The following is a 21,832-nucleotide window of genomic DNA, read 5'->3' as shown; positions in this document are numbered from 1 at the left end:
CACATGCATGAATCTTTGTCATCAGGGAGTCCTGGCTGAAGCCAAGGGATTACTAATCCGCCTCCCATCCCCCCAGCTCCATCCTGAGCTCAGAAGCAAATGGCTTCCAGTGGGTTCCGGAGAGGTTCCTTATAGCCTTCAGGCTCCCAGGGAGAGGGTCCGTGCCTACTTCGGGGGTGGCTGTCATTAAAACTCAAAGGAAAAGCTGACAAACAGAGCCCCCCCCCCGCTTCCCTCCACCTAGCAGGAGGTGAAGAGATCAGGCCTCAGGCAGCCTCCTGTGGGCCTGGTAAACTGGCCAGGGTCTCTAGGCTCCCCTCTCACAGAGGGGTAGGTGATTAGTTCAGGAAAACAAAGCAAGTGAGTGACAGAAGCTGGAATTTGAATCCGGATCTACCGGACCTCAAAATCCATCTTGCTCTCCCAACTAGCATTTGGGTCACTGGTCTACAATTTGAAACACAAAGAATTCCTCTTGTTTCCCTGAGTTGACTTTGTGGTTGGAGAGCAGGTTGGAAGTTGGGAGCATTGGTAAACATCTACATGTGAGTTTTGGGATGCGGTAGGGGTGGCTCCCAGAGTGGTTGGGTCGTGGAGGGGTGGGGGACACATACTTGTTGGCTGGTAGAAGGATATCTCAGTAACCCTCAGCTTGGCCCCTCTCTCCAGAGAGACCTGCTTGGGGGCCCGAAACACCTCCTTCTCCAGGGACAAGCTCAGCCCCTCTCTCCCTGCTTGCCTGCAGCTTTCTGGCTGGCAGCTCCCCAATTCCAGGAGAACAATTGCTAATAAGGAAGCCCTGAGGGCACTGTCCTCTCTGTGCTTGCCACTCCTAGGCCCGCAGCCATCATCAGGTGGGAAAGGACCAGTGGAGGAAGAAAGAATATGGGATTCAGAGCTGGAAAACCTGTGTCCACATCTCTCCTCTTTGAGCAAGCAGTCTGGTAACTTTAGGCAGGTCTCGGGATCTCTGAGTCTCCATTTCTTTTTCTAGACAATGCTGGGTTTGGTGGTAGTGGTACGGGGCGGGAGCATGAGTCAGTTACAGTCATGTATTGGAAGGTGCTTTGTAAACTACAGAGCTGTGTGCAAAAGTTAGTTGTTGGGAGAGTTCATTGAGGCTATGGGCCTCCCACGTGGGCTCTGAGTCCAAAATTCACCATCCAGGAAGGAGCCTGGGGAAGTTTCGAGGGAATTGTCAGACCTCGAGTGTGGAGGGGTCTGTCTACCAAGCAGAGCCACATGTCTTAGTCGGGTCATCTGCTCAGATTTCACACTGCTCACCTCAAGCCTTGGTGTTTCTTTCCAGGGGTAGTCAGATAAAATGCAGACTTGAGCCCAGGTTCTCTTCTCTGGGGGTAGCAAGAGTGCTAGGAATCTTTCTGATCCGTAGAAGGACTTTCGCACTACGAGCCTAGAGTGACCCAGAGGACTGATCACTGGTGTTAGGGGCAGCCCACGCCGTCATTCACATGCGCCCACATCTCGCTGTGGGAGAGCAGATCTTTTTGCTGGCTTCAGCCGAAAGGGGGCTAGTGTGTCCCTTTGCCAGTGAGAGGTTGGGCCCAAGCCTCAGGCATGCTATGAATGAATTCACTCCTCAGTGGGGGCCGCTCTCTGGCAACAGACACTGGCTAAGCACACCACCCGGCCAGCAGCCAGCCTGGCACCCTCCCTGCCCCAGGCATCCCAGCATTTCTGACATAGGACTTTGCCTGGACAAATGGTTCCCGGCAGCCTTGCAGCCCAGTTCCGTATAGCTGTGATCTGATCCCGGATTCTGTCTCCTGCCATGAGCCGGTGGACCAACCGTCCGTACTGCTGGGCCCCACTCTGGCCCGAGCCTCCAGCTGGGTGGTCTCTATCCCCTGCTCCATTGTGGCTTCTTATGCATTCTGGGTGCATAACAAACAGATCTACACTCCATTTTCTCATTCAGCAGTGTGCCAGGCCCTGGACAGTGTGCAGGGAAGCAGCAATGAATGGGAGTTGCTCCCTCAGTGGTGGGGGGAGTCAGATAAATCCGTGGTTACAGGACAGTGGGAGGGAACAGAGGTATGCTCAGATGCGCTGGCAGCTGGAGGAGGAAAGGACTTGCTGCAGTGAGGACCGAGGGAGAAGGATGAGCCAACCCGGGAGAGGAGGGCAGGGCAAGGGTGTACACAGCACACTCAGGGAATTGTGAGTCATTAGGAGTGGCTGGATTTAGGGGGCCTCCTAAGGCAGTAAGGCTGGACAGGTAGCCTCTGGCCAGGCTCTGGCCAGGCTCACCGAGGAGTTGGGGTTTCCTCCTGAAGACCAGAAGGATATCAGAGGACCCCCTCGGCGGAGATGGATAGAAACACTGCAGGCCCAGGTCCCAGAGCAGAGGAGAAAGTGCAAGGTGCTTGAATCTGTTACTCAAGGCCCCCGTTACAAAGGTAGCTGAGGCGGGTCTTCTATGGAGTCTTTCCTGCATCCTTCCTGATGGGCCACCTAGAGCAGCATCCCGCTTGCCTTGCACCTGAGGCAGGGAGGAACCCTTTGAAGATGTGCTACAGAAAGATGCCACCAGGTGGCAGACCTGGAGATGGCGCAAAGGCCTCTTTCTTCCCTTTTAGCACCATGTTTGCAGGGGTTGAAGGTGGGGGGCATTTGAGACGCAGCTCTGCAGCTCTGGCTCCTGCCAGCCCGCCTCTGCCCAATAAGGATGAGATCCCCTGTCCTGCCACTGTGGACTGTGCCCGCACAAGGAGTCCCTTTGAATCTGTGAATCTGGACAGCACATTCCTGCAGGGCTTTGGGAGCTTCAGCAGCTTCAGCAGCTCGCTCTTTCTCCTGTCTCTGACCTCAGAGTCAGTTGCAGGCCTCGTGACCTTCACCCCAAACTCTTCAGCGACTCTCACCCAAGAAGGACGTTCTCCCATGTAACCACAGTGCACTTTTCAAATTCAGGAAACTTAACATCCACACAGTCCGTATTCCGATTTTGTCAGTTGCCCAGCCATATCCTTTACGCCTGCCCCCCACCCCCCAGGATCACTCACTGCATTTACTTGTCTTATGTCTTTAGGCTCCGTTAAGCTAGACTGGCTCCACAGTCAGTGTTTTGTTTTATTTATTTATTTATTTTTAAGATTTTATTTATTAGAGGGCAACTCCCTCGGGTCCCCTCCCTCCCTGGAAGCTTTGTACTATCACTTTGCTATACCTAATAAACCTTGCTTTGCTGCCCACCAAAAAAAAAAAAAAGGAAAAAAAAAGGATTTTATTTATTTGAGAGAGAGAGAGTGTGTGTGTCAATGAGCACGAGCAGGGGGAGGGGTCGAGGGATAAGCAGACCCCCCCCTCTCTGAGCAGGGAGCCCGACAAGGAGCTCTCAACAAGGGGCTCTCTGTTCCAGGACCCCGGGATCATGACCTGAGCTGAAGGCAGAGGCTCAACCCACTGAGCCACCCAGGTGCCCCGGTCATTGTGTTTTTGAAGCCTATTGGCCTGTTTTCGTTGAATGTCCCTCAGTTTGGGTTCATCTCATGATCACATTAAGGCTATACACATTTGGGGCAAAATAACAACCGAAAGTTGACGTATCAGGAGTAATACGATGTCAGTTCTGTTATTAGTGATACTAACTTTGATCCCTCGGTTAAGAGTCACAGCTTGCTTTGTTTAAAAAATTGAGGTATATATACACACAGTTTCACAGATCCTTTAATTATCTAGTTCAATCATTTTGACAAATGCACATCCTGGACTAGAGGCACTAGGTCTTAATTCCAGACCCCTGGACAGTCCCTTACTGTGCCCTGGGTTGATGACTGCCCAGAGCAAGAGCACAAGCTGCTGTGGGCCTCTGCACTCCAACTGCTGCCTGGCACCTCTCCCCTTCTCAGGAGCTCGTCTAGTGCCCCTACCGCCACTTCCCCCCGCCAGCAGCCCAGTGGCAGGTTCAGGGTCTCTTAAGCCTTGCCTCTGGATACCCTCTTTCTTCTGCCTCTACCCATCCCCTCCCCCTAGTCAGTGCCTATTAACAACCCCTTTCTCTTCTGGGCATGAGAAATACAGAGCTAGGTGTTTAAGCTAATGACAGCGCATGCTACTGAATGCTGCAGTATAGAGGCAGACACTATGCTGGACCTCTTTTTTTTTTTTTTAAGATTTTATTTATTTATTTGACAGAGATCACAAGTAGGCAGAGAGGCAGGCGGTGGGGGGGGGGGGGGAAGCAGGCTCCCCGCTAAGCAGAGAGCCCGATGCTGGGCTCCATCCCAGGACCCTGAGATCATGACCTGAGCCAAAGACAGAGGCTTAACCCACTGAGCTGCCCAGGTGCCCCTCTGCTGAACCTTTTGCATGGGTTGTCTTACTGAATCCTTAGCTCAACTTCCTAAGGTAGGTGTTGTGCTCTGTGTTTTGTAGATGCTGACTAAGTAACTAGCTGGGGTTTGAACCAGGATTGACTCACCCCAGAACGCTAGCTCTGACTCAGAGGTTCCCAGCCGCTGTGGGTTATGTGGATGGAGATGGGATCCCTTCAGCCTGCGGGTGACTGGGCCAGGCACAAGAGGCGGGGGTCCTGTGTTCTTTTACCCCAAAGTGTCATAGACATGGTTCTGTCCGTGTTGTGCTGTGAAGAAGCCCAAGACCCATTGCTCTAACCATGTTACTGTGTCCTCTCTGCTCCCTCCCTCCTGGGGTGGGGTGTGAGTCTAGACACCCAGACCTTTAACGCGTGTGCGGCCAATGGGATTGAGGCCAGGGATGGGTGGGAGCTCTGTGCCCCCTTTTATGCACTGTGTGAGCCAAACAGAGCTGCAGGGTCCCTGCCTGCAGTATACAGTGCCAGAGGTGAAGTCCAGAAGAGAGAGGTCTGCACAGCTCAAGGACTTTTTGTTTGTTTGGTTTGGTTTGTTCTGGCAGAGCCAGAAGACATGAGGGTGGGGGATGGGGCTGCTGGCAGGGACTGCTTGGATCTTGATACCGTCCTCTCAGCCTGACCCTGCAGTGTAGACACAGCCCTTTGGCTCCTGGCAGGCATGGGAGGCTCCTGACATGTTATGGCTACCAGCCGCCATTGTCATCATACATCCAGACCCATGGCAAATGACGCACTGGGCCAGGGTCTGCTGCCCGCTCCTTGCAGAGACTGACCTTGCCCTCTGCCTTCACTGGTTTGGTGTGCAGGGTCACCCATCTCTCCAGGAACCCAGAGGTTGCAGCAGGAAGCCCAGGCAGTGTTGAGTGCAGAACTTTCCATGCAGTGGGCGGGCTCCATCGCTGCCCTCATACTTGTGGGGGACGGGGGGCTCGCTCCGTCTCTATGCACGTGTGCATGTCGCTGCCTGGGGCGTCTGTGAACCTTCATTGTGGGGGGGGATACTTCTGGGTGTGAGTGATGGTCCCCTCTTGGTCTGGCTGGGCTTCAGTGGCTTTGTAGTGGGTAGAAGTGAAGAAAGGCTGAGCTGGGGGGCCCTCGGCACCATCTCTTTGCAACCCACCTCCTTTTGTGGTTGATGGGATGTCCACCCCGTTGAACCACATCCTGCCATAGAGGGTCCAGCCTGGCCCTCCCCTGCCTGGCTGTCCTGGACACTGTCACACTGCACCCCTGGATTTTGCCTCAGGGACTTAAAACCTTATGTATCGCTAATGGCCCAGCCTTCATTGCCTTGTGGGAGAGTTGGGCTCCTATCACCCAGCCCCTTTGGAGTACAGTGACCTTAACCCCAAATTGACAGGATAGAGCAGGCATCCTCCTCCTCTGGACATGGCATGGTGGCTGTCATAGAGCTTCGGCCCTCCAGCACTGAGGCCCTTGACTCACTCCCCAGGCGGGGCCAAGCAAGTGAGCTCCCATCTTTTAGGATTGAGGCGCACAGGTGGCAGATGGGGGAAGCCAGGCTGATTCTCTTTCAGTGCCAGTCTCCCGGCTTCCTCCCTACCCCCCACTGTTGCCTCACTTTGCTTCCCTGAGGGCAGGGAACCTGAGGGCAGGTGCTGAGGGAACTGGTGCTAACTTAGGAGGGTAGCACTTTTAAAGTTGACAGATTTAAAGCTCTAGAGACTTCTAAGCCAGGACAGCAGCAGGCCCAGGAAACACCCAGGCAAATGGCTATCCCTTAGCCAGACTGGGCCCGGGCCCTTCACTCCAGCCTAAAGACCAGTGTCTCTGGAGGGACCTGGCCCCAAGTCCTTTTAGACCAAGGTAGCCACACCTTCCACCTCAGAGATCTCACTGTGAAGCTGGGATCCCTTAAAGCAGCATCTCCCATGGGACCATCAGTGGCCATTTGCAGGTGTGTCTCTGGAAGGGGACCCATCAGGATGATTGGGGGGGGGGCACATCCTCCCTGTGTCTCCGCAGGGGGTGGGAGACAGGAGGGTCCGAACTCGGAGGTTTGTCTTTGCTGACCCCTCTAGCGAGCCTGAGGCAGCTTCCTATTTTCTGGGCCTCCTCTTCACACCGCTTCCTTTGCTCCGCCAGCCCTGGGTGGCAGGAATGGATGTTCAGGAAGGGAAACAGCCTTGCTCCCGCTTCCCCTGCCAGCATCTCTTCCCTCTCCCTGCCCGTCTGCTCCCATCCTTCTGTCAGCCTGCATTTTGGAGCAGTTCCCAAGCCATGTGCTTGAGCTGAATCTTGAGTGGGGTGGGTGGGGTCAGGCTGAGCCCCCTCATTGTCTGTGCGGCAGCTGCTCCCGACAAACTGTTGTCTAGACCGTGCCTGCGCGGAGGCGTCCCGGCAGCGTCTACGCAGATGCAGATAGGGTGGCGCCTCCGTGGTGCTCTCCAGGGAACCAGCCAGAGAGGGGGGCTTCGTGCTGCAGGGAAGATGGCGACTGAGGCTAGCATGGAAGCAAGGCCAGCTTACGCTGGGGCGGGAGCAGCTCCCGCACAGGGCTGCTGACCCCGTGACAACCATCACCACCAACTGTGGGGGAGGCGTCCAGCCATTCCCAGAGAATCTGTGGGACCAGGAGTTGGGGGTGCAGTGGTTTCATACACACACGTAGTTTTTTTTTTTTCCCTTGTGGAATTTTTAGTCTAGTGGTGGGGAAAGACAGTAAGCATATAAACACACACATAAGGATGCCTGGCAGTGGTTAAGCATCTGCCTTTGGCTCAGGTCATGATCCCAGGGTCCTGGGATTGAGCCCTACATCAGGCGCCTTGCCCAGTAGGGATCCTGCTTCTGTCTCTTGTTCTCCCTGCTTGTGCTCGCTCTCCTGCACGTGCGTGCTCTCGCTCTCTCTCTCTCTCTCTGACAAATAAATAAAATCTTAAAAAAAAAATACACAAAAATACATGCATAATCACAAGATATGGAAAGTGCTATGAATGGAAATTCCATGATAGAGTAACTGGGACCCAGTGATGGAGGAGATACCAGGGAAGGCTTCTCTGAGGAGGTGGTATTTTTATTTATTTATTTATTTGACAGAGAGAGGCACAGGGAGAGAGAGAACACAAGCAGAGGGAGAGGGAGAAGCAGGCTTCCCACTGAGCAGGGAACCCATGCGAGGTTTGATCCCAGGACACTGGGATCATGACCTGAGCTGAAGGCAGAAGCCTAATGACCGAGCCACCCAGGCGCCCCTCTGAGGAAGTGATACTTAAATTGAGAAGGATGTATAGAAGTTAGGCAAAAAGTGGAAACACTGCTCCAGACACATTATTGCCCAGCTTTTTAAGACTTTTCTAGAAGCAGTTTCATTCTTCCCTGCTTTTGTGTGAATGACTTTGAATCTGTTTCCGCCATAAGCCTCTTTGGCAGAAGACATGGCCGAGCCTGACTGTGGCTTCTGCTCCATCTGGGGCCTGTCAAGGCCTACTGAGTTACATGATCCTGCTTACTCTCAGTGTGAAATCATGGGTCTGTGCCTCAGTGACACAGCTCTGCAAACAAATTGGGGCTTGATGAGAGGCAGGCCTGGTAGATTGGACTAGAGGTATGCCAGGCCCTCTCCCCTGCTTTCCACTTCCTTGCCGGAGTCCCGTCTCCTGGGGTCTAGAATAAGGGCAGGAAAGGCAGCACATGAAGACTTAAGCTAACTAGTGACTATGCACCTGTCTCAGAATAGAAAGGGGGCGGCCTTCCAGGAATAACAGCCTACATAAGCATTTAAACTTTTTTTTTTTAAGATTTTATTTATTTGTTTGTTTATTTGTCAGAGAGAGAGAGCGCGCGCGAGAGTGAGAGTGCATGTGCAGGCACAAGCAGGGGGAGCAGCAAGCAGAGGGAAAAGCAGACTCCCAGGACCCCAGGATCACGACCTGAGCTAAAGGTAGACGCTTAACTGACTGAGCCAACCAGGCGCCCCTGTTCTTACCAGAGAGACTGTGTAGATATTTCAAGTGATGCCGCAGGATACTGTCATGTAGGGATGTTACTGATTTCTTTTTTTTTTTATAGCTTTCCTGAGATATATTTCACCTACTGTAAGATTCACCTTCATCATGTATTTTAGGTGGGAGAAAAGGAAGCTTACAAAGTGGTACCACAATGTGGTCCAAATGTTGGTAATAATGAAACTAGAAGCGTGCTCACGTGAGCAGACAGAGAAGTCCACTCAAGTGTTAGCAGTGACTACATCTGGACGCTGAGGTTATGGGTACCTTGTGTTCTTATTTTTGCATATCTGTGTTTTCTAATGTTTCTGCAGGGAATGCAAATCCTGTATGAAGAAAAAATTATGGAAGTTTAGGGCGCAGTGTCCCCAAGCCTTTCACGGAAGGATAAAGGCTGCACTCCTAACTTGGCCCTTGGCCCTCCCTCTGGGTCACTTCTCACCCCTTGCTTCATGCTCTGTACTGAAGTCCTCGGAGCTCGTTGCTTCTGTGCCATTTCTTACCCATGTGGGTTTCTTACTCGGGTCCCTCTGCCTAGAATGACCTTGCCGTTTGCCCGGCTCATCCAGTATCACCCCCGCAGGGAAGTTTTCCCTGAGCTGCCTGAGGGCCAAGGGCTCCTCCTCAGGGCTGGGCAACTGGCCCTCCTGGGCATCCCTGTGGCCTCTGCCCTCTCTACCCTCTCTCCTCGCCCCATGTCCAGGACAGTGCCTCCCTGAACGGCTAACTGTCAGCAGCTGAAAGGAGCAACTAACTCTCTTGTCTTACTTAATCCACATCCAGAGGTCATACTCTAGAGTCTGGTTCCTGGGTCCATCTTTCATCTTAACCCTGGAGGAGACAGGGGTTTCCAGGCAGATCATGACCTCCACCAGCATCCTTTCACTTGGCCCTTAAATGCACAATATATGTTTTCCTTAAAAGTAATTTAAAAAAAAAATTGAAAATAAGACAAAGAAGAGAAAGTAGATCCCTGCCATTGACAACGTTGGGTGTTTTTTTTTTTAAAGATTTTATTTATTTGACAGAGATCACAAGTAGGCAGAGAGGCAGACAGAGAGAGAGGAGGAAGCAGGTTCCCTGCTGAGCAGAGAACCCAATGTGGGGCTCGATCCCAGGACCCTGAGATCATGACCTGAGCCAAAGGCAGAGACTTTAACCCACTGAGCCACCCAGGCGCCCCAGCTTTGGGTGTTTTTCATCAGAGAGGACCTGAGAGTCAGGGGAGTTTGAGAGAGGAGATCCCCAGGGCAACCATCCTCACACGTGGTGGACATGAGAGTCCCCCAGACCCCCTCCCCACCATGCCCCAGAGGTCAGACCAGAAGGGGTGTAGGGGGGACCCAGGATTCAGCACCTCAGGCCACTTGGCTGCAGGTATTTGGGGGGAAGGCCTCACTTTGGGAACAGCTGCTTCTGGGCCATCTCTCCTCTTTGTCTCTGGGGTGGTCTCGTGGGGACCCCAGTTGGTATCTGCACAAAGCCAGTGCCCTCCTCTCTGCATTTGACCAGCCCCCTTGAGGCAGGCTAGCTGCCCGCCTCCATAGCCAGTTTTTGCTGCCTGGAATGATATCCACCTTGAGCCCCTCATCAATGCCAAGGGAAGGAGCTGTGGTTCTTTGTCACCGGGAACCTTCGATGCTCCTCCAGGAGGGGGAGGAGGTGGCAGCGGCAGCAGCGGGAACAGCAGCAGCAGCTGTGTGACGCATCCTCAACTCGGAGACTCGCAGGCTGGGTTCGCGTGAGGAAACTCGCTGACTTGCTCAGTGAGAAGGGCTCTTCTCTGTCTTGTCTAGAGCTGAGAATGAAGCGGAGAGCATCGGACAGAGGAGCTGGGGAAACGTCAGCCAGGGCGAAGGCTCTTGGAGGTGGCATTTCCGGAAATAATGCAAAGAGAGCTGGACCATTCATCCTGGGTAAGCCTCTGACCATGGGTTGGGCCAGGGGTGTGGGTACGGGGGCAGGGGTGCGGGAGAGGGGGCAGGCACAGGCCTGATCCCACCCTGGGCTGTGCAGGGCGGAGTGCCACACCCACCACAGTGCACGTGCGGGGCCCTAGCCTTGCGGCTCTAAGCACAGCCCCTTTGTGCAGTGGAAGATCGGATAGAGCCTCAGGTCAAGCTGTACCCAGGTTGTCATTTTTGTTGTAGCCTCACCGGTCTTCCATCAGCTCCAGCTGAGAGCTAGACTGTCTCTTCCCCCAGAGCACCCCATATACCCCCCTACCCCATACTGCACACAGGAGCCACACAAGCTGCATCAGAACCCGAGGCCCATCATCCAAGGCACTTCCTCGACCATTCTTGGAGGGCACGGTTCATTCCACAAGGTGTCTGGTATAGCCCTCCAAGTTTCTGGTAAAATCTGTACAGAGTCCTCCAGAATTGGGTGTGCCCAGTGGTCCAGAAGAGCACCAGGGCCTTTCTACGTGATGTTGGAGGCCCAACAAATTGGAGTTGCAGTGCTCAGGGTTACAGGGGTGAAGTGGGCTCTTGAGGACACTGGAGACTGGGTGTGGGTTTTGCTTTGGGGTGGTGTCTCGGGCTGTGGGCGCAGGACAGTTCCAGCCCCAGTCACTGGGCACTAGTTTCCAGAGCCTGCCGTGGGCTGGGCCTGGGCTGGGTGCTGGGGTGCAGCAGTGAACAGGGCAGGCCGGTTCCTGCCCTCACAGAGCTTAACATTCTAGTTGGAAAAAGAAACAGAATAAACAATGCACAAGATTACAAGCAGGGCAGTAAGTGCCTTGAAGTAAGTAAACAAGACGATGCAAGAGTGGGACAGGTTACAGGGATTGTATACAGGGAAGGTTCCATAGGAGGAAGTGATATTTGGGTTCTCTCCCGGGGAGAAGTTTCGACTGTATATTAGAGCAGTGACACTGTGGGTCGCCTAGGTGGCTCAGTCCTTAAGTGTCTGCCTTCGGCTCAGGTCATGATCCCAGGGTCCTCAGATCAAGCCCCACATCGGGCTCTCTAATCAGTGGGAAGCCTGCTTCTCCTCTCCCACTCCCCCGCTTGTGTTCCCTCCCTCTCTGTGTCCCTCTCTATCAAATAAATAAAATCTTAAAAAAAAAAATGGGGGGCACCTGGGTGGCTCAGTGGGTTAAAGCCTCTGCCTTCGGCTCAGGTCATGATCCCAGGGGCCTGGAATCGAGCCCCACATCAGGCTCTCTGCTCAGCAGGGAGCCTGCTTCCTCCTCTCTCTGCCTGCCTCTCTGCCTACTTGTGATCTCTGTCTATCAAATAAACAAATAAAATCTTTAAAAAAAAAAAAAAAGGCATCAGTCAGGATGCTGGCAAGGGACGGCAAGCAGTGTCTGCAGGAGTACAGAATTGCCCCCAAACCTGGGCTCCAACAGGGGCCAGGCAGCCACCCCAGACAACCTGGGAAACTCTCAAAGTGGTAGTTCCTCAGCCTGGAGATGCTGATTCAGAGGCTCCAGGTGGCTGCTGGGGTCTCTGCTTTTAACACCCACTCTTCGGAGGTTCCTGCACACCCCCACAGTTGAGAACCCCTCCTTTTGCAAGCCGGACCTGTAAAAGCCAGGTGTACCTCAGGCACATGCGCACGCGCTCCATTGTTGGGGGAGTCTGAGAACTCTCCACCAGGAGACTGGCGGCGGGGAGGGGCGGGTTGGGGGGGTGGCAGTTGCTCAGTAGCCATGAACTGCGGAAAGGCCACACGGTGCCACAAGAGACAGTGCTTCGGAAGAGTAAGCCCAAGGCTCTTTGTGCCGTAGGTCCCCGTCTGGGCAACTCCCCAGTGCCAAGCATTGTGCAGTGTTTGGCAAGGAAAGATGGCACAGATGACTTCTATCAGCTGAAGGTGAGTGAGGCGCCCGGGGCAGGGGAAGCTGGGGCCCCAGGGGCTGCCCTGCCAGCCGGCTCTCCCCCTCTTCCCCACCTTCACACCCGCACTACTTATGAACAAGAGTAGCACTGTTTCTTCCCGGGACGCGGTCCGGCTCGTGCCGTCTCACTCGGAGCAGGCCTGATGGCAGGAGTGCGCTCAGAGCAGGACTCATGCTGCCATCCCACTGAGAAAGCCCTCGCACATCGTGCGTGCCTGTGGGAGCGCGCGTGCAGGTGCCGCGGGCCCAACTGTGAGCCCTCTGCGCCACCTGCTCCGGTCACTCTGCTTTGTAAAGTAAGGTTTGTTTTTGGGTTTTTGGTCTTTTTGTGTGTGTGCCTTCCTAAAGATCCTTACCCTTGAGGAGAGGGGGGACCAAGGAATAGAAAGCCAAGAGGAAAGGCAAGGCAAGATGCTGTTGCACACCGAGTACTCTCTGCTTTCCCTCCTCCACACGCAGGACGGCGTGGTTCACCACCACGGGCTCTTCCAGGTGAGTGACAGAGGGGCTGCCTGTCCCCCCTCCCTCCTCCCACCCCTGGCTGGCTCCTGGAGCTGCCCCCTGCTGGGGCCACATCTGTACATGGAGCAGCTTGCCCACATGACCGCCTGGGACCCCTGCGTGCTGGGAGCGCCAGAACTTCCCGGGTGGGGTGGGCTGGAGGTCAGGTTCTGGCCTGCACCCCTGCTGTGAGGCTCACGCCCAGTGGGAATGCCCCTTTCTTTGGAGCGCCACTTCTCCGAGAAGGGAGGAAAGCATGAAGTCATTTAAAGACATGCGGGCTCTTTCCTATTGTGTTGTGCCAGGAATTTTCTAGGCTGGGGGTGGAAGCGGGGCACGAGGAGGGCTGAGCCTTGTGGGCCACCTGTGGACCCCGCAGCTGGTTGTGGTACTCAGTCCTTTCGCCTGCCCAGGCATCGCAGCTTAGTTGAGCGAGTATCCCTGAGCCCCTGTGCTCAGATGTTCCGGTCCCTTAGGGAAGGTACTCGTGAGTAGCTTGTACCCTGGAAAGAGCTCTCCTCAGGGCCAAACTGAAATCGTGTCTCCAGATGAGAAGGCCAGTTTCAGAATGCCTGGGAGGCCTCCTGCTCAGGCCCCCAGCAGAGCTGCTGCAGGGCCCTCGGCTGGACGCGCTGGCCTGGGCCACTCTGGCCAGATGGACCTGGTACTCGAGAAGTGATGTGAGGCAGGGAGGCATGGAGGGTTTGGCCTGCGGCCCTGGAATCTGGTTGTTTGATCTTTGGGCAACTCACTTCCAGTCCCTATACCTCGGGTTCCTCATCTGTAAAATGGAGGTGGTGATGGACACTTGCCTCGTGAGGCGGTCAGGAGGGTGAGCAGGCGTGTGTATGCAGCCCAAGCTGTCCCTGTACACACTCACCGCGGTTACTTCCTCGTCTGCTTGAGTTCTTGGATAAAATAAAGGGAAGGGGCCGCTCTGCCTCGTGCACCCTACCAAAGTCTTCATTCTTAGATGTGCAGTTAGAGGCAACTCTGAAAGTCCCTGTTTCCCTTTCACGTGAAACCAAACTGAGGGGGATCGTGAGTCTTCAGGGCTTCATCTCTGACAGCTGCCAGAGCTTGGCCCTGCTTTGTGTCCTCTGGGATGATAACACCTGGTGGTGAGAAGCATGTCCAGAGTCACCTGTGTGCCAGCCAGGTGGGAAGAGGGGACGAGGGAACGAGAGGCGTGGTCACGCTCGGAAGGAGGGACAGAGCTACTCAGTCCCCAGGGGTCCCCCGAGGCCAGCTTCGGTCTGCGAGGCTGACATGGAGCATTTCCCCAAGCTGGCTCATCGGTAGAGCGTGTAGCTCTCGGTTTCGGGGTTCTAAGCTCAAGCCCCACGCTGGCTGTAGAGAATGCTTGAAAAGAAAAGAAAAGAGAAAAGGAAAGAAACCATCTTTTTGGCAAGGAAAATGGGCCTGGCACTTACCACCACGCACCATACAGACCCACCTCCTGAGCACTGGTGCGGGCTGCCGGATTCCCTGAGCAACCTGTGAGGGAGGGTGCCGGCTCCCTTTGACCAGAGACTTGGAGAAGTGAGGTAAACTGCCCCATGGCCCACAGCCGGAGGGAGCGGGAGCTGGGGCCTGAACCCCACCTTACCCACTATTCCTTGGCTCCCTGGAGTCCGGCTTCTGTGTGAAATCAGTTGTGTCAGACACATGGAACACCTCACTTCCACCGTCTCTGACTTTGGTCACAGCTGGAGCCTCTGGGAGTGCCACAGAGAGGGGATGTCCTGGGGCCCCAGGTCCGCTGCCTGTACCCTGGACCTGGAGGTCCCTTTGGCACTACAGGCTAAGCCCTGATCTGAACCCCTTACACTGGGATCAGAGCATGGAGCCTTTAATGGCAGCCCCGGTCTTGGCCACCCAGGCCTCAGGGTGCCGCTCGTGCAGGCTCCCATGTTGGTGTCTGTCTCTGGCTCCAGAGGAGGGTCCCTGAGCCCCAGCCCTTGACCTGTGGGCCCATAGCCAAGCCCTGGTCTGCCCCCTTGCCTCCCAGGACCGCACCTGTGAAGTCGTCGAGGACACAGAATCCAGCCGGGTGGTGAAGAAGATGAGGAAGCGCATCTGCCTCGTCCTGGATTGCCTCTGTGCACACGACTTCAGCGACAAGACCGCCGACCTCATCAACCTGCAGCACTACGTCATCAAGGAGAAGAGGCTCAGTGAGCGGGAGACCGTGGTCATCTTTTATGACGTGGTGCGTGTCGTGGAAGCCCTGCACCAGGTGAGGCTCTGCCCCTGCACCCCCACCACTCCCAAATCCCGCACCCCCGCCCCACCGCTGGTGCCTCTTCCTCTAGCCGGCATGGCCTGTGTTCTGGGTGGCTGAGAAGCCTCCTGGCCCCACTGCCACAGAAGGCCACCTTTCTTGCTTCTGCTCTGTGGAAGCGGCTCGGGGTCGTCCCCCCTCCCCGACCCCCAGCCCCCAGGCGTGCTCTGCAGCTGGAATGTCCGGAGGGAAGGTGGCTAGAGGACCTGTGTGGTCAGTGAGGTACATGGCTGCAGGCCTAAGCCCGTGTACCTGGGGAGGCGCTGCCCAGCAGCCCAGCAGAGCCCAGTGTCCTGGCAGAGGAGACGACAGTGAGATCCCCTGGGGCAGCCATAGTCTGTCTCTGAGCTTTCCCTAGAGATGGGGTGTCAGGTACCCCAAGGTACAGTGAGGAGAACCTGGGCCTCTTCCAGGCACACACCTGCCTGCCTGTGCTACTCGGTCCCCAGAGCTGTGAAAGATCGCCCCCTGACCGCAGGTGCAGGCAGATGTTAGTGTTTTTCTCAGCAGGATGTTTACTGGAGGTGGTGAGGAGTGGTTTTCCCCTTGGCTGCTGTCCAGAGAAAGCCAGGGAAACCGCCCCCAGCAGGAGAGAGAGACTGCCTGGGTTCACGTATTACCCCATCCCTGCCCGGGGTTGATGTGGCCTTAGAACGGTGCTCATCTGTCCTTGGCTGACAAATCAAGGCATGAGCCTAAAGAAAGGTGTCCTAGGTCTTTTTTCCTGCCCCCCTCAAACTCCTGGAGAGCCCACATCTTATAGGCCAGGCCCAACCCTGCCTCTGTTCTTCGTGGTCCAAGCCACATGCCTGTTGTTTTTTCAGAAAAACATTGTGCACAGAGACCTGAAGCTTGGGAACATGGTGCTCAATAAGAGGTAAGATCCTTCTCCATCAGGATGTGACCTTGCGGCTGGCACAGCTACATGCTGCAGCTACCCAGTGCCCTCCAGTGCCCCCCAGTCTCTGACCCACAACAGCCCACTTCCCCCAGGAATCCCAGGGGCTATGGGATGGGATGTCCGCTTCTGCCTCTTGCCACATGGGGATATGGTGCTTGCTTCGAAGGAAGGAGCCTTAGGGGCACCTGGGTGGCTCTGTTGGTTGAGTGTCCAACTCGATCTCGGCTCAGGTTTTGATCTCAGGGTCGTGAGTTCAAGTTCCACATTCGGCTCCTCACTGGGCATGGAGCCTACTTAGAAAAAGAGGAAGAAAAAGGAAAAAAAAGAAAGGGAGTCTTTTTTTTCCCCCTAAATTTTGGTTTTTTAAGATTTTATTTATTTATTTGACAGAGATCATAAGTAGGCAGAGAAGCAGACAGAGAGGGAGGGGGAAGCAGGATCCCTCCTGAGCAGAGAGTCCGATGCGGGGCTCGATCCCAGGACCCTGGGATCATGACCTGAGCTGAACTCAGAGGCTTTAACCCACTGAGCTACCCAGGCACCCCAAGAAGGGGAGTCTTAAAGGCCACCAGCCACAAAAAGGGAGCTCAGGGAAGGATTCCAGGGATCCTCCTTGGGCCATTCATTTGTTGGGTCTAGCGAGTGCTCAGTAAATGACTGTAAAAAATGGAGAAACGAGTGAAGGAATGACAGATGAGCAAAAAGAGGCCTCGTTATAGGTCGGATTCCCAGGAAATAGACTCTGAGGTGTGTGTGCAGAAGGTTTCCTAGGAAGAGCTCTTCGGGCAAAGGGCAAGATTGGACAGAGGGAGAAGTCGAGCTGTGGTACAGTCACGGCGGGGCCTCAGCCTGGAAAACTCGAGAGCCAGGGGGCCCTCAAATGTCCCAGCCGAGGCAGGGGGGTGCATGGCCCTGGATGCCCACTGCGACCAGCCTCAGAATACAGCCTGTGCCCAGGACAAGGTGGGCTAGCCATAGCTGGGGCAGCTTCCTTTGGCTCAGGGGCTTTCTGGAAAAGGATGCAGCTACGAACAGTCAGAAGCCATTACTCTCTGCAGCAGGGAAAAGGTGCCTCGATCTTAGAAGGAGTCTGGGCGGCTCACACTAGCACCCTTGGTCCATCAGTGGCAGGGAGAGATCACTCAAGGCCTGGGCCACAAGCTGTCACCCTCCTGTCCAGGTGGAGAGGCTCCAGCCTCATAGGGGTCCAACAGGTCTGCTGCCTCTCCTGCCCTCGCTCAACCTCTCACCCTTGCCACCCCCTCACCTCCAGGTGTTGAAGTGGATCAGGGGGCTCACAAATGGCAAGCACCTGGTCACCCACTCAGGAGGGGACCTGCTGTCCCTGGGAAATGGCTGGAGCCACAGCAGTCACAGGAGGAAAAGCTGCAGGGAGATAGGCCCCTGGGGAAGGGCATGGGTGGACCAGATCTCCCCCGCCCCCAATGCCATGGGGAGGTCACCGCCCTTCTGCCGCCACCACCCAGCCCTGATGCCATAGACGGACAGTCTCCTGGCATCACTGTGCAATGGGCCACCAACCCAAGAGCACTGGCTGGGGGCCCCGGGAGGAGGGCAGAGACTCTGGCCATCTGAGTCAGTTCCCTAAAGGATGAGTAAAGATTGGCCAGCTAGAGAAAGTGAAGCCATGAAAACCTGACCCTGTCATGCTCCTCAGGGAGGAGGGAAGGGAGCCAAAGTTCCAGAGCTGCTGGAACCTCTGACGGGTCGAGTCAGAGGGCTGGAGAAGCTTGGGGGTCACCTGGGCCACAGCCCGGCACGGCCTCTGCATTCCCCGCGAGACGATGGGAGTTTGTTTGATCATGTTTTGGTTGGTTGACTGATCCGTGTAGTGAGAGGCTGCTGTGGTAACAGGCAGTTCTCCGAGCTTCTGTATCCTCACCTGTGGAAGTGCAGGTGGTTAAGCCTCCCTGCAGAGACGGGCCTGAGGCGTGGAACTGTCTCCCGGGACTGGGCCCAGCATAAGTGCACCCCATACTTGACAGGCCGTGGCTCTCTTCCCCAGGAGATGAGGCCTGCTGGGGGTTGAGTGGCTGCTAAGTGCGGGGGGGCCCTGGCCCCAGCCCGGAGAGCATGTGGTCTTCCGCAGCCTCGCTGTCCTGGTCTTCTGTGGGACGCTGGCCTAGTACCGTCCTGCTCTGGACGGCAGGCTCACTGCGCACACAAAGGGGCATATCTTTGGGACCACCTAAGTGCATCTGGCTGCGGAGCCCATGTCTTCTGTGGCCTTCCCTGCAGCTCTGCACTGGCTCTCTGTGGCCCAGGGGTGCCCATGGGAGTGCACATGTGGGCTCCTGCACTGCCAGCCACAGAAGTGTTCCAGGCCTCTGTGCATCCTTGGAGGGTCTGCTCCCAGCTTCTGCTCCCCCCAACTTTACCGAGCCACTTCTGTCACAGGAATGTAGTTGGAAAGCCCAGCCTCTCTTGAGTACCGGTCGTGGGGCTATACCAGCTCCCTGTGTGTGTGTGTGTGTGTCTGTCTGTATGTGCGTGTGCGCCCCTGTATGTTTTCCTCAGACTGAGGAGCCCCAGGGCCTCCCTCGGACCCTTTGTCTTGGCTGCATTGCCTCTCATCTGATGATGCCCTTTTTGGGGTTTTGGGACCGATGGCAGTTCTGGCCAGCTCTCTCGCTTGACTCATGGTGCTCCGGGAGGGGGCAGTGTGCCGCGGTGCCCAGCACCGAGGGGCCAAGTACGAACACCACACCCTGCATCGTGGTGTCTACAGGCACACCCCTCCCTTCCTGCTCGCACCTGGGCAGAGTCAGAAGGCTGACCTGGAGGAGATCCAGCCCCCGCCGGGCTGGGCCCTGACTCCAGCTGCAGAGTCCTTAGGAGGCCGCCTCTGTCCCTCGCAGAACTGAGTGGCCCCAGGGGAGGAAGCAGGGAGAAGTGTTTGTGGGGCGGCTGTCATGAGTTCACCCCGCTTGGGAGAAAAGGCAAGGGTTGAAACCTGAAATACCCTTTTGGGGTTATATGAGGTCTGCCGTGGGTTCTTTCTCCTTCCTCCTTTCTTTTTGGGTAAGCAAGTTGCACACCAAGTTCCTAGAAAAGGAGAAAAACGCAGGCAGCCCAAAGGGCCATAACTGAAGAGTGACTCAGGCCCAGCGGATCCTGCTGACGCAGAACTGCCTCCCTTCACCCCACTGCCCTTGCTGCCGGAATGAGCCTGGGGGGGGTCTGGGGCTCCCAGGGAGCTGGGTACCACCCACCAACTTGGGTGGTAGTGGCAGGGCAGGGGCGCACGGCCAAGCTTCGGGAGGTCTCGGGGCTGACCATGTGGTTTCCTGTGGGATAGCCTCCAGGATCCTCAGCAGTGTGGGCCAGCTCGTCCCTGCCGCCCGCCGCCCAGCTACACACAGTGTCCTAGAACCCCCCAGCCCAGCTCGGGTCCAGCTGGCCTGCTTGCTCCGGGGCCCATGGCCACAGCATGGCTCCCCTCGCATGCTGCCTCAGATGGGGTCTTTCCTGGGCTCTCCCATTACCAGCCCTAGCCAGCTGTGCCCACCATCTGAGGAGGAGAGGCTAACCCAAGACAGCCGTTAGCAGTTAGTTCCTAGTTGCCAGGCCCCCGGCTCGTTGCCTTCCGCGGGGTTGTCTTCTTGTCACTTCCTTACGCAGTCCTGGGAACTGGGTGCTAATATACTCCGTTTGACAGATGAGGAAACAGATTTAATAAGAGATTAAATGAGGCTCTGGAATTCCGCAGGAGCTGTGACCGACAGCCTCTGCCAGCCCTTAGCTATCTCGGGGAATTCTGCTGGCATAGGGCTTGGTACAAAACAAAGGTTAGTTTGTCCTCTGCATTCCGGGTCACACAGCCATGGAATGGCGGAGCTGGGCCTGGGACCTGGAAATCCAACTCCTGAGCCCCCCGGACCCTGCCCTGAGCGGTCCTCTCCCAGTGTCTCGTGCCTCAGGGCACCCGTGCAAGACACACCACCAGCCATGGCAGCCATCTGAGGTGGGGGACGGACCGTGGACCTTGGGGATGCACAGTCCCACATTCAGGGCTGTGGCATGGCGGCTCAGAGCTGGAGCGATCCACTTCTGACATGGTTTCCTTGGCCAGACCCTTTGCCTGCACTTTCAGACCCTAGCTGCCCTGGGGGCCACCAGGCAGATTTCTGTGGCATCTGACAGGGCAGGCCTGTATGCAGAGAGAGAGTTGAGGTTTCCATTTGGAATGCAGAGGACAAACTAACCTTTGTTTTGTATCAAGCCCTTTGCCAGCAGAATTCCCCGAGATAGCTAAGGGCTCGCAGAGCCTGTCGGTCACAGCTCCTGGGGAATTCCACGCTCAACCCCATACACCCTGTACCTCAGAGAGCCGACCCCCTCTTCACCCTGGAGGTTCAGCCAGTGAGAGGCAGCGGGAGGCCGCTCACCGGGCTGCCCTTCCTGCCATCCCCCTGCTTCTCTGCCCAGCCAGCTGACAAGGAGCAGGGCGGGTGACCCCTGCCCTCTGTGAGTAGAGAGGCACCCTGCCTCACTGGCTCTCCCCGATGAGGCCTCTTGGAGGGGCCTGCCCACCCCCACCGCCCAGGTGTGGAGTAACGTGTCTTCCTTTTGTGCACACTGTGAGCTTCCTTAAAGGATCCAAACCCTAAGCCGCTCTCACCCATGACTCTCAGATGAGGGAGGCTGTGGTTTTCCAGGTCAAAGGAGAGTCTGAAACACAAGACAAGGGCTGAGTTAGCTTTGCTGGAACTGAAGAGAAATTCGGGGGCCGGGCACTGCGAGTGCCCCTGACAGTACCGGTCAGTGTCCGTCCAGAGCGCAGGCTCTGGGGTCAGGTAGACCCTGACTTCGGTCCTGCTCACCAGCTGCAGGACCCTGAGCGAGTTCCTTCATTTCTCTGTTTACTTCCTCATCACCTTCACTGCATCACCTGGGAAACTGGGGCAGGGAGGAAGCCTCCCTCCTAGGCTTTCGTGAGGGGCGAATGTAAATAGTCCACATCAGACCCATAAGCCACGGGCTGCACCTGTTAAGTCTCTGTGAGCATTCATTTTTTTGTACTATTTGGGATGCTGATTGACAGTGATCACGGTGATGACCATATGGATCGACCGAGGGGGACAAAAGTGGCCCCCATAGATGGACTTCAGAGCCCTGCCGAACTTCCTTTTCACTCTGTGTAAATGAGGGAGCCAAACCAGATCTCATCATTCCAGATGTTGATGTTCTATGAGATGGTTTGTCATCCTGAGTCCTAAGCCTTAGCCCCGAGGCTCAGCCCGGATGGCAGTTGCCGGGGAGCCCCTCTGGAGCACTCCCTGGGTCATAGTCACTCAGTTCTCGGAGCCCAGGTGCTGAGGGGACAGCGGAGCAGGTGGCAAGCAAGGGGGCACGGCCAGCGTCAGCACCCTTGATGGCACCGTTCATGCAGCCACGGGGGAAGGCAGCAGAGCCCGGGGAGCAGAAAAGGATGTGGGTGTGATTCCTTTGCTCCCTGGGCAGGAGCGAGGGCAGCTGGGTGCCCATGGGTACAGACACAACGTTTGTTCATGCTCTGCCCCCTGCTCCCAGGACGCATCGGATAACCATCACCAACTTCTGCCTCGGGAAGCATCTCGTGAGCGAGGGGGACCTGCTGAAGGACCAGAGAGGGAGCCCTGCCTACATCAGCCCAGACGTGCTCAGCGGTATGTGCGTAGTGCCAGTCAGCGGGCCCCAAGGGCGATGTCCCGCTGGGCTTCACAGAGGCTCCTTCCTTCAGCAGAGCGTGTCCTGGGGGGTAGGGGCAGCCCTGGCCTAGGTGCTGGGGCTGTGGCGGTGGTCCGGACCAGGACTGTCCGTCTGTGTACAGAATATGGGGTCACGTGGAGAGGAAGATGGGGATCCTCACCCCAGTGCTGGGTTAATGACTCTGAGATTATTTCTGTGAGTGTGAACGATGGGCACTTGAAGGACTTGCCTGAGGAAGTGACCTTTGAGCTGTGATTGC

General features: G+C 56.0%; 1 protein-coding gene across 8 annotated transcripts in view; it reads left to right on the top strand.

Annotated features, from left to right (window-relative positions):
- Positions 1-21,832, top strand: part of STK40 (serine/threonine kinase 40) — a 40,928-nt gene that overhangs the window by 11,379 nt on the left and 7,717 nt on the right. For 2 of the 8 annotated variants that reach the window (XM_082686918.1, XM_082686917.1), the window contains exons 2-8: positions 10,122-10,241; positions 12,065-12,150; positions 12,524-12,667; positions 14,688-14,915; positions 15,785-15,837; positions 20,927-21,022; positions 21,415-21,530. In XM_082686918.1, the coding sequence (XP_082543044.1) occupies positions 10,130-10,241; positions 12,065-12,150; positions 12,524-12,667; positions 14,688-14,915; positions 15,785-15,837; positions 20,927-21,022; positions 21,415-21,530 (835 nt within the window). In that variant the 5' untranslated portion in view covers positions 10,122-10,129. Of the gene's footprint in view, positions 1-836; positions 955-10,121; positions 10,242-12,064; positions 12,151-12,523; positions 12,668-14,687; positions 14,916-15,784; positions 15,838-20,926; positions 21,023-21,414; positions 21,531-21,832 lie in introns of all 8 variants that reach the window. The other 6 variants (XM_082686920.1, XM_082686919.1, XM_082686924.1 and 3 more) reach the window with 4 other exon arrangements.

Source organism: Mustela nivalis (assembly GCF_964662115.1).
Source record: "Mustela nivalis genome assembly, chromosome: 10".
Taxonomy (NCBI): Eukaryota; Metazoa; Chordata; class Mammalia; order Carnivora; family Mustelidae; genus Mustela; species Mustela nivalis.
This window is presented reverse-complemented; position numbering and strand designations above follow the sequence as displayed.